A 12202-nucleotide genomic window follows, 5' to 3' on the forward strand; every position below is an offset into this window, starting at 1 on the left:
GTGGTGGTTGTGATGGTTAACAACTCTTGAAGGACTGGATTAGTTTAATAGTAAGCTTAATTCATGTACTTGTAACTTGTGAGTGTGCCTGCTAAATCGTCCCTAAAGATGGACGATTCTTTTTTCACAGATCTCTATTTCTGAAAGCATTCTAGTTTACTGCTAAACCCACTGGAAAAGCTGTATTTAGAAGCAAGGACTCCCTAAGCAGGAGATTCCAGAGCGAACCATCTCAAAGAAACAGACAAAACACAGATACATTGATGACTAAGTATTTATTGAGACAATACAAATTGGTGGCATACAAATTATTAAAAATAGAATGCTGAATTTTATTTATAGGTGGGCCATCAAGATACTGTTGACAGGTCAAGCCTTACTATAATGAACTGCAAAGAAATATGTACACTGTTTGAAATGAGGAACTTTATCCAGGCAAGCATGGGATGTCAGGAGTGGCCTGTCGTACTGGAGACAAGGAATATCAAGTAATTGACATATTACTTGTCAGATTTTAGGAATACTGTTATTTAGGCATATTCAAAGAAACAACTGCCTGTTTTCATAGGGATAAGTACATAATGAAAACATTTAATATCCATACCTCCCTCAAAAAGCCCTTTATTCCCAAGTAGCAACTAGTGTAAATTAGTTTTCAATTCCTTTCTACCCTTCCTTTGCTAGAATGCGTAACTAAAACACTCAAGTCACTGAAGGGAACAAATCCTTTTACTGTCACTTGAAACTAAAAACACTGACTCATTTTGTAATTTGGGTGAAGTAGCTCCCAAATATAATGCATTTTTTTCTATCCTATATGCTTGGGTAAAATCAGAAGGTGAGTGCTCAGGCAAAAATAACTCCTGAACCAGTGGGAGCAAAGTTCAGTTGGGCAATACTCTTTATGATACAAGTGAAGGCGTATTAGTTCGAAAAGTGCTGGCTGTATTTCTGTAGTCACAGAGTAGTCTCAAGGTAAGGCTTACCCAGCTCTTGGCTCCCACATGAGTGTTACCCAGTACGCCAGATTTTTCTCAAGGTGCATTAGCCACTCAGGATAATTTTACTGGTGGGAACAGATTTTCTAGACATCCAAATTAACTGCCAATTCTGGTTTATCTTAGGGACATGCTCATTGAAATGGTATTCTCACTCAGCTTGAATACTAAATTTTGTTCCCTTATTACCTTGTTAAAGTGATGAATATGTTTGTACAATGAAGACAACTTTCTTTTGCCTTTTTAGGCTACAGTTTCAGCATGGGAATTATACTTTGACACAGAAAATGAGGTCTATAAGTGAAATATAATACAGTGTTCTGGAAAGCAGGAGACTACCTTACAACCCCAAGAGAAAAATATGTGGCACTAAGGCCTGGTTCCTTCTTCCCTCATTGTTTTGTCACTTTTTCCCAAACTTTGGGAATCAAAATCTCTGCACAAATGCTGAATTCATAAATTGAAACAGACTCTTGGGTTCTATTATAAAGGCAAATAATATTTCTATGTATTTTGTAGGGTTATATAGTATAATAACTCGAATCCATGGTTGGATCTGACTGAACCTACAGATACTAATCTGAATGACTCATATATAGAAAATGTGCAATATTCTAAATATAAAAAGTTTAACTGGACTAGTTTGTTTTTGTTTTATAGTATAAATGAAAATGACCTAGATGGTAAACTATTCAATTATCTGAGCAGAAATTATGAAAGAAAGATGTACTCCAGACCTATATGACTGAGGGACATTTCAACTTGAATTCCCCAGTGGCAAAAGTGTTGTATAAACTAATGTTAGTGTATACCCTACTAAAGTGTCAAGTTATGTAACATCTCCTAATTTTAAAAATGAAAGATTTTTCTTCTTTTTTTCACTGTGAAGGGCAGTAACACTAACTCTTCCCCATGGGTGCAAGTGAATGATTTATTTAGTACATTGACATACTTAACTATTAGTGTTTCTGGGAAGTTGGATTTGATATAAACTTATTCTGAAAAACATGGTTTATGAAATTTTATAATAAAATTATTAATAGACTGTTTCTATAATCAAATGTATCTGTTGTCACAGTTTTAAATGTAAAAGAAAAACCTTTGAAAATTAATATAGTGATAATAGACATGTACTGTGTTTGCTATTAATTTTAAGACCAAGAATACTGCCTAGATTGATCCCTTAAGTAATCAATTTTTGAACTGTGCAATGCAGTTTAGTGTGTCTTTGGAAAATGATGTCAGAGCTGGAGAAAATACCTAAAAATGAAAACTTAAACCATAAATAATACAGGTATATCTCAGCAAGCTAAATGGGACATCTAGGAAAAGCACACACAGAATAAAACCCCATAATTTTGCTTCAACAGAAGAATAAAGCAAAATGGCAATATACACAGTATCACTTTGCTTAACATTTCCCCCCAAACTTTAGCAGACCCAAAATGAGCTTAAAGAACCTAGAATAACGTCTGGGAATGATAGTCTCCCTTGCTTTAGAGAGAATAGTCCATAATGGGAAAATTGCTAATATTTTGCAAGCTATTAAGAGTATTTAGAGTTAATCATGAAATACTAAGATTTTAACTCCTTGATGTTTCAAGTCATGGAACTATATAAAATATAAGGAAAGTAGTATGAATAAGCTGTATATAAACAGAATTTACACTCATTGAGAACACTGAGAAGCACTAATACTTTCTTCATGCTGCACACATACTGGGAATACTTTTACAGTAAATATGCAACTGTTTGATGGAGGTAATTTCTCCCCACATATTTATAGTCTGATTCAGGGCACTGAAAACACTTGCACATAAAATTGTAAGTTCAATTTACACTGAAAACTTACTCCCCCACCATTAAAAGTAATCACTAACTTACCTTTAAAAAATACCAATTAACGTAAGCAATGTGACTTAATACTTTTTCATCATCATGAGAAACTTGCCCCTAAATACATGTTCAGGCATTAAGAATAGTTGTAAAGTTTCATCATTACCAGAGGGAACTGCAGTATGGATTGGAAAACTTCAGGTAAGGGAACTGCTAGGCCTGCCTCACTTGTCCCTTTCTCTCGCAGCCAACTCACCAGATCTCCTGGGATGGGAGACAGTGGATTATCCAATTTGTGTTCTCATTCCCTCCCCTAAACACCAAAGACAATTTCCCCAGAAAGTAAACTAAAAGATGAGTTACACAGGTGTTTACAAAACACAACTGGACATTTTCCATTATTTTGGGATAAACCAAAATTTAAAGTTTCATTTGGAGATTTCAAAGCTGAAAATGCTTTCAGCAAATTCTTAGATCTTAAGAAAGTGCCTTAGATCTTAAGAAAGTACATACTGTCCATTGTTTATAAAATCATTTGCCTTTTTGATCTAAACATTTTAATACTTGAATTTAATAGGTTTTTTCTTCTGGAAAAGTTCTTTGGCATTCAAGTAAAATCAATACTTTCAGAGTAGTCACCTGCATCACACTGGAGTGACTGCTTTAATTTCTAAATCATCAATTAGTGTATAACCCAGGGATACTGATGGCCTTGATACATAATTTAGTCTTGTCATTATAGTGTGTGGAAATCAGGGCTTTAGGGGCATCATCTGACTCCATTTCTTTTTACCACAATGGTTCCTGCTACAATGTCATAAGCTGTTCGATTATGCTGAAAAAACAGCAGTGTGATGAAAGCAGGGAAAAAAGAAGCAATCGAAAAATTCTTGATCAAAGCTCGTATAGTGGACCTAAAATGTTAAAACAAAAATATCAGGTAAGTTACACATCAAACCACATACAGATTAATGGTATCCCATCAAGTTCAAAACAGACATTTAAAACACAATCATACTTCTCTACAAAAGTCTACAGGGAAAAAGACATTCAAAGTATAGTTGAGAGAATTTTTATCTTTGATATATTTTCAAGTAGCAATGTATCATAATCAAACCACCTGGGCTATTTCTAAAGACTTCAACAACATAAAAGACCTTAGAACTTGAACATAAAAAGCAATAATAAACATGTCTCAGAATATTGAACTAAGGGTTTACAGAGCTTTCTAGTATTTTCTCAGAAGAAATGAACATGAATTCTGAGTATTTTCTGAGTATGCTTACTGTAGTCCCATTTGTCTACCTTATAGAAAGAACTTGCATTTTAAAGTACTGTGTGTTCTTTTTTTTTTTTTTTTTTGAGACGGAGTCTCACTCTGTCGCCCAGGCTGGAGTGCAGTGGCCGGATCTCAGCTCACTGCAAGCTCCGCCTCCCGGGTTCACGCCATTCTCCTGCCTCAGCCTCCCGAGTAGCTGGGACTACAGGCGCCCGCCACCTCGCCCGGCTAGTTTTTTGTACTTTTTAGTAGAGACGGGGTTTCACCGTGTTAGCCAGGATGGTCTCGATCTCCCGACCTCGTGATCCGCCCGTCTCGGCCTCCCAAAGTGCTGGGATTACAGGCTTGAGCCACCGCGCCCGGCCTACTGTGTGTTCTTTAATCAGCATTTTCCTTTGTGGGATCCAGTGATTAAGCAAAGCTTTTAAAAGCTTTCAGCAATCACTCAGAATGGACCATTATCCTACTTATGTTAGATTTCTGCCTTTTAGTGCACTGAAGGGCTGCAGAAAAGTACAGTGGCTATGAGTGTGGGTTCTGAATCCAGACTAAATTCAGATCCATCTTCTACCAATTACTAGTTGTATTCTACATCTCCACATCTGCAAAAAGGGAACAACAGTATCTATCTTGAGGTTGTTAGCATTAAATTAGTTAATACACACGCAGTGTTACTAACAGTGCAGGTATGTAAAAAGTACTCAATAAACACTAGCCATTACTTACTCTTATTAAAAGAAGTAGGTTTATGACTACCAAATTTTAAGAAAAATTTGAAGATGGCAAAACCAAAGTTTCTATAGTCACTTGTTTGTATTTCTTGATGTAACAATCCAGCTCTGAATCATTCTGGCAAAAATTGCAGCCAATATCTTGTTTGGCTCAACTGACTACCAGCCACTCACCTCCACAATTTCCATTATCACTGGTTATACCTTCCCCCAGCGCTAGATGCCAACAGTTAACCTTGAGTACTGCAGTATTACAAGCTCTCACCTAACAGCAGGAGAAAGATGCACGAATGCATAGCTGTCAAAACTCTTAGTGCCTATTCAAGATGGAATAATGACAGGTATGGCCAAATGGAGACTCAAGGCAGATTAGTACCGGACCTAATGTCCACAGATCCAGAGAATAATAAAGCTGGCCATGGAGCACTAATACAGCATCAACACCCAAATCATCCTCTCGTATTGTGACTTATAATTCATAAAATGATCATCTTGAGGCCGGGCACAGTGACTCATGCCTGTAATCCCAGCACTTTGGGAGGCCGAGGCAGGCGGATCATGAGGTCAGGAGATGGAGACCATCTGGGCTAAGACGGTGAAACCCTGTCTCTACTAAAAATACAAAAAATTAGCCAGGCGTGGTAGCAGGTGCCTGTAGTCCCAGCTACTCAGGAGGCTGAGGCAGGAGAATCGCTTGAACCCGGGAGGCGGAGCTTGCAGTGAGCTGAGATTGTGCCACTGCACTCCACCCTGGGCAACAGAGCAAGACTCTGTCTCCAAAAAAAAAAAAAAAAAAGATCATCTTGAAAATATATACTGTAAAAGAGTGTAAAAGAGGTCTACAATCATGTAACACAGCTGAAATAAATATTCAAACTTTGTTTTAAACTTAATACAAGCTTATCTATATGCTATGAAGAAAAAAACCCAATATTCTAAAACACATTATTTTCATAAGTATGTAGTAGATTAAGCTAAGAAAAGGACTTACGTTGTAATGCTCACATTTGAGGAAGGAATCACTAAAACCCGACTTGGTGCAATAAGCACTGATGTATCACATGTCACAACTCGAAGCCCCAGTAGGAACTTCCCTGGGGTAGCTCCACCTGCTCCCCAAATGCAAATTATCTAAGGAAAGAAGGATGATTTTAAAATAACTTACTGGCTCAACCATACCAATTTTAAAGATAAACTTTTCCTACCGTATTATTTCATGTTCTAATTTTTCAAGTTGAAAGAATTACACAGAATACTCAAAAGTTAACCATTTAACTTAATGCATTTCTGTAGGTCTCTAACATGTCCAATACCATGAGATGTCTGTCTCCTGTAATATTTCTCTACGACTACTATACTTTGTAGCAAGTTGTTTCTGCGGAAAACTACATTGGAAGTTCCACAACCAATTTACATTTTTGGACCACAATCTATGAGTGAAATTTTATTTGAATTTCTAAGACTGAGAAATATTACAAAGAAATTGTAAAATGTCTCTTTTCCAAAAGTTTTAACGTAATGATTAGTTAAAATTTGGAAAACAGAAAAGTAAACATACGGAAAAGACATGAATGATTATAAATTTCTATTACTTTTTTGTCTTGGGCTGATAATCTAAAATTAGACTGTTGGCTGGGTGTGGCGGCTCATGCCTGTAATCGTAGCACTTTGGGAGGCCAAGGTGGGCGGATCACTGAGGCCGGGAGTTTGAGACCAGCCTGGCTTACATGGCAAAACCCTGTCTCTACTAAAAATACAAAAATTAGCTGGGTGTGGTGGTATGCACCTGTAGTCCCACCTACTCAGGAGGCTGAGACAGGAGAATCACTTGAACTCAGGAGGCAGAGGTTGCAGTGAGCCAAGATCACACCACTGCACTCCAGCCTGGGCAACAGAGCAAGACCTGTCTCAAAAAAATTAAATGTAAAAACATAAAATTAGATTGTTAAATATTAATTCTTGCTGAAGTCAGTAGCTTACCTCATAGAAACAAACTAATAATCTGTATATAAGAGCCACAACCATCATTTTCTGCAAGTCTTCCATTGATGTGTCTTCATCTATTTCTTCTATTATATAATGCATAGCAAACTTAGAGATATCCCTACACAAAATAATAGTTTGGGGTTATAAAGAATTAGTTACCAGAATAGTAGCACTGATTTTTTTTCATTAGTGTTAAGTCATACATTTTAATTGAAATTCCAAACTGATCTTTAGATTCCCAACCATCTAGTATCATAAAGTATTCATTAGTTTATTCAATAAATAAGCAGCATTATCATGAGCAGACACTGTACTAGCCCCTGGGAAATAAGGGTGAATGAATTCACATGGTCCCTGCTTTCATGGAGGGTCTAACCTAGCAAAGAAAACAGAACAATAAATAAGCAGCAATAATAAAGTGGGATGAGTACTGTGATGGAGAACCTAGAATACTATGGAAACACACACCAGGTACACTTAACCTTGTGAAGGTTTCCCAGAAAAGACAGACGAGGACCTGAAGGATGAAGAGAAGTTAGACTAAGAGGGAATAATGTTCCAGAAAGAGGGAACAGCAGGAGAGAAAGTCTTGGAGAAAGATAGTATGTGATAGAAGCTGTAAGCAGTTTGGTGTGGCTCATATACTAAATGTGAGAGGTGGCAGTGATTAAGAAATAAAGGCAGGGTGTGGTGGTATGCACCTGTAGTCCCACCTACTCAGGAGGCTGAGACAGCCTCCTGAGTATAAACCACATGATGAAATTCAGACTTTATCCTGCTGGTAAAGAGAAACCACTGAAGGGTCTGAGCATGGTGGCTCACGCATGTAATCCCAGCACTTTCGGAGGCTGAGGTGGGAGGATTGCCTGAGTCCAGGATTTTGAAAACAACCTGGGCAACATAGACCCCATCTCTAAAAAACCAAAAATAATAAAAATTTTAAAAAGAGAAACTACTGAAGGGTTTTAAGGTAGGAAAGGAGCAGAACCAGGATCTATGATCACTTTGGTTTTATACCAGAGACTGGATTGAGATAAAACAGGAGACTGAGTTACCACTAGAAGGCTTCTGCTATAATCCAAGCAAGAGATGACACTAATTGGAGGAGGGAGAAGCAATGATGATTAAAAAATGGGCCAGGTGCAGTGGCTCATGCTTGTAATCTCAGCACTTTGGGAAGCTGAGGCTGGAGGATTATTTGAGCACAGGAGTTTGAGACCAGCCTGGGCAACATAGGGAGACCCCGTCTCTACAAAAAAAAAAAAAAAAAAAATTGTTTTAATTAGCTAGGCATAGTGGAGCATACCTGTGGTCCCAGCCCCTTGAGAGGCTGAGGTGGGAGTATAGCTTGGGCACAGGAGATCAAGGCTGCAGTGAGCCGTGATTGTACTACTGCACTCCAGCCTGGGTGACAGAGCAAGACCCTGTCTCAAAAAAAGAAAAATGATCTGGCAGTGAAGAGGTCTGGGGTTGAAAGCTATTCAGGAAATTGAACATAAAGCAGTTGGTATTTCACTGGATGTGTAGTGGGGTGAGAGAGGGAGGGACAGGGAGAAATCACAGTAACAGGTTTCTGGCAAGGACCCTGTAATTTGACTGCACAGGTTTGTATCTTGACTCTGTCATTTACTACCTTTGTAACATTTTAAGTTCTGTGCTCAACTTTTCACAAACCCAAATTTCCAACTCTATAAAATGGTGGTATTAATCTCTACACCTCATCTTGGTATTAAGATTAAATAAGAATCCATATAAAGAAGTGAGCAAGCTCAATATATGGCATATAGAAAGTACTCAGGAAGTGATAACTGCTATTATGATTATTGTTAATCTGGAAGGATTACTCAAATGTCTCAATTTGAAGTTCACTTGGGACTTGCCCCACAGTATAAGCAATCCCATTTGGAAATGCCACCTAGTTGATTATTAATTCACCTACCAAAAGCTCTTTATACCTTTGTCTTTAGAGACTCTACAAGATAGCAAGAAGGAACAGGATAGTGAGAGGTAAATTAGTTCCTGGCCTAAAAGAATAGGTGAATAAAATCAAAGCAGGTTTGGAGGCTCTTTTTACCTATTTTTGATAGGTGAGATTCCCATACATCTTATAGAATTCAGTAAGTTATTTTTTTCCTTTGTAAATATTTCTTAAAATCAACAAGAAAACAATAAATGTGACAAAGCTCTTATAAAGAAATCATGACACTGACAAGCCCATTATCCATATAATCACATGTAGACAGAATGTAACAAAACAAGATCTTTGAAGAGTAGAAATTAAAACCTTTCTGCAAATGTCCTCAACTTACTTTATCCCACTGAGGTGCATAATGCTTAAGACAATGGTTGCTTTTATAAAGAAGAGAATAAAGAAATCCACCATCTCTGCCATAAATCTGTGGGCCAAGGATGGAATAACATATTCTCTGCCTGTAAATTAAAAAAAAAAAAAAGTTAGGAAAAATGAATCATTTCACACAAGCCTTGGAACACAAGCCATGTAATGAATTGGTAAAGAAAGTCAAGGTACAACTTAAAAAACAGTATTTATAACCTTGCAGCAACTATTGATATTGATTCCACCAAGAACCCATGTTACTAAAAGAGAGTAACAGTACTCCACTATTTACTGAACTTAAAAGTTTGCTTTCATCACTTTAACGTTTAAAAATTGATTTCACACGGCCAGGCACAGTGACTCACATCTGTAAACTCAGCACTTCGGAAGGCCGAGGCGGGCGGATTGCTTGAGGCCAGGAGTTCCAGACCAGTCTGGCCCTTGCCAACATGGCGAAACCCCGTCTCAACAAAAAATACAAAAATTAGCCGGGCGTGGTGGCGCATGCCTATAGTCCCAGCTACTAGGGAAGCTGAGGTGGCAGGATGGCTTGAACCTGGGAGGCAGAGGTTGCAGTGAGCCAAGATCGCGCCACTGCACTATCCAGGTTGGGCGATAGAAGCAGACCTTGTACCCCGCCCAATTTCCCCCCAAAAAACTGATTTCACAGATAAATTCGATTAGGGTATCCAATATATTTCACTAGAATTCTAACGAGGAGAATCCAGGTGATCACATCTAAGTGACAACAAAATTAAACATTTTTTAGTGCAAATCAAGGTTAAATATTGGCAATTAGTACAAAGTAAATCCCTGTAACGCCCCCCTCATTTTTTTTTAGTTTTGCTTTCTTTAAAATAATCCCAATGAGTATCTGTCTGTCATCCTAAATTCTGACTGGCATCAGAGGCATCTATTAGTTCTTGTCCCATCTATCTGTGGCTAAATAAACGAAAAGTCTTAACTAATGGATTAAATAGTAAACTAAGAAGTGTACCTAATTCAAAATATTCTAGTTCACACACAGAAGCAAAAACAATTCCACAATATACAAGATCAATAAGCCCGGGCTTCCTAACTCCACTTGTATCCATGTCAATCTCCTTTTATATCCGGTCAGTTCCACTGTCCTAAGTTGCCAATGTCTGAAGAATTTCCAGCATCACCAGTCGAGCCCCTCCAAAACTGGGTTTGCCATTTGCGAATTTAGCTTTGGACCTCACTCTGCAGAGCATGAAAACCAAAGGAAGAGGATGGTTTGAAGAGCAATTTCTTTTCACGAAGAAACAACTAGTCCCATGAGTAAAGGAATCAATTCGGAGTGCCAGGTGTAAAGGACAACGAAACCCGTATTGCCTCCTTGTACATTTTGGGAATTTAGGGCCTGGACAAACGATAGCTAGTGCACGGGCAGGATGATCAATTAGAGTAGCAGCAGCAGTTACAGGTCTAAAAAGCGTGCCAGCTCCACCTCACAGGTCCCCGAAGACACTTCTACTCTGCCCCGCCTCCACCTCGCGCTTCTCACCTGCCTGTCGCCCGGTCTCGCTCGGGCTTCGCGAAGGGGCTGCGGATCCTACCCTCGTCACTGGAGTGGCCCGGACCGACGCCTGCACATGAGGAGCCCGGGGTCCCAGGCCCGCGACTGGAGCAGGGGTGCTGATGCCGGCAGCTGTCCGCGGGTCAGGCCCCACGGCCCCGGGACTCAGGAAGTAGAAGGGGTTGTAATAGCCCAGCTGCGGGGGCGGCGGCGCCGCGGCCTGGGGAACAGGAGCGCCGCCCGAAGGGAAGCTCTGCGGGGACGGCTGGGGGCTGCAGTAGGCGGGGAAGGCGGCCAGGCCGCTGTGCCAGGTGAGGTAGCCGCAGTAGGACTGCCACAGCCACTCGTGCACTTGCCGGGAGTACTCGCGGGCGCTCAGCCGCGCCGGTCTCTCCCGCGGCGCCGCGGCTTCGGGCGCCTCGCAGTCCGCCTGCTCCTGCAGCCCCGGACCGGAGCCGGAGGCCGCCTCCCCGCGCTTCCTGAGCTCGCGCGGCGAATCCAATTCGTCGGTGGCGGCGGCGGCCGCGAGGCCCGGGGCTATGGGCCGACCCGGGGCCTGGGGTTCGGCTTGGGGGTCGTCGCGGGGGCATGGGACGGCGGTGCTAGCAGGGCCTTTCAGGGAAGGGACGAGCTCGTGGTCCCCTCCGCCATCGTCCTGCCCGGGAGGGCGGCCTCGGGCTTCCTCGTGCCCCTCGGCCATAGTCACCTCAGCAGCACCCTCCGGGGTACCTGTCACTGCTCCGTTTCCCTGCCCCAATAGCCCCTCCCGAACAGCCCGGTCGCCACCGCAGCAGCCGCAGGCGTCAACAATCCCCCGCCGGAAGCGGAAGCCCCGCCCCTTAGGAGCGTCGCCCGCCGCCGGGCGGAGCTGGGAAGGGAGGGCGGGGAGGTGCGTCTGCAGTCCCAGGTTCGGGCCCTAGTAGTCGCTGGCTTGTCGGTAACTGGGACGAGACCGTCGCCTCCTCCCTTTTACGGCTTTAAGTCTGTGGCCCGAGGCCTCTCTGTATGTTCACGTGGGGTTGGGCCTAGTTGTCCTGGGAGAAACTGCAGATGGATGAGGAGCATTTCCGAGACAGGTCCCAGGGCCAGCGCAGCCTTTTCTGTTGCAGAACCGCGACTGTTGTTTTGTGCTCCATTCCAGTTAACCATTAGTACTCGAGAAGGTGGTACAGAACGCATCTATCCCCTTAGAAGATAAGAAATGAAAAACCAAACTAAACTGGAACCTATATTAATATATTGGTACCACTGAGACGTAGGAAAATATATTAAAATATAAGTAGTGAGGTGCTATGTATAATTCAGAGGAAGGGGAAATTATGCACAGGCTAGACTAGTAACAAAAGGCTCCAAAGCCTGGGATATACTGAGGACCTTTCCATAACAGAAAATGAAAAGGCACCTAAATTTGAGACTAGATTTGAGGAAAGGCACAGTTCGCTGGAGTAGAAAGTGTGTGTCTACCGCAGTGGAAAGTAAGTTTTCGGAAATGCA

At 41.2% G+C, this 12202-nt stretch overlaps 1 protein-coding gene across 1 annotated transcript; it reads right to left on the reverse strand.

Moving 5' to 3' along the window:
• Positions 1 to 265: 265 nt before the first annotated feature.
• On the reverse strand, positions 266 to 11514 carry FAM8A1 (family with sequence similarity 8 member A1). The gene is given in 5 exon segments (NM_001258124.2): positions 266 to 3748; positions 5836 to 5975; positions 6825 to 6948; positions 9140 to 9260; positions 10697 to 11514. Coding segments are annotated over 5 exon segments (1242 nt in total). The 5' UTR covers positions 11409 to 11514; the 3' UTR covers positions 266 to 3603.
• Positions 11515 to 12202: the final 688 nt, after the last annotated feature.

Source organism: Macaca mulatta, chromosome 4 (assembly GCF_049350105.2).
Source record: "Macaca mulatta isolate MMU2019108-1 chromosome 4, T2T-MMU8v2.0, whole genome shotgun sequence".
NCBI lineage: Eukaryota > Metazoa > Chordata > Mammalia > Primates > Cercopithecidae > Macaca > Macaca mulatta.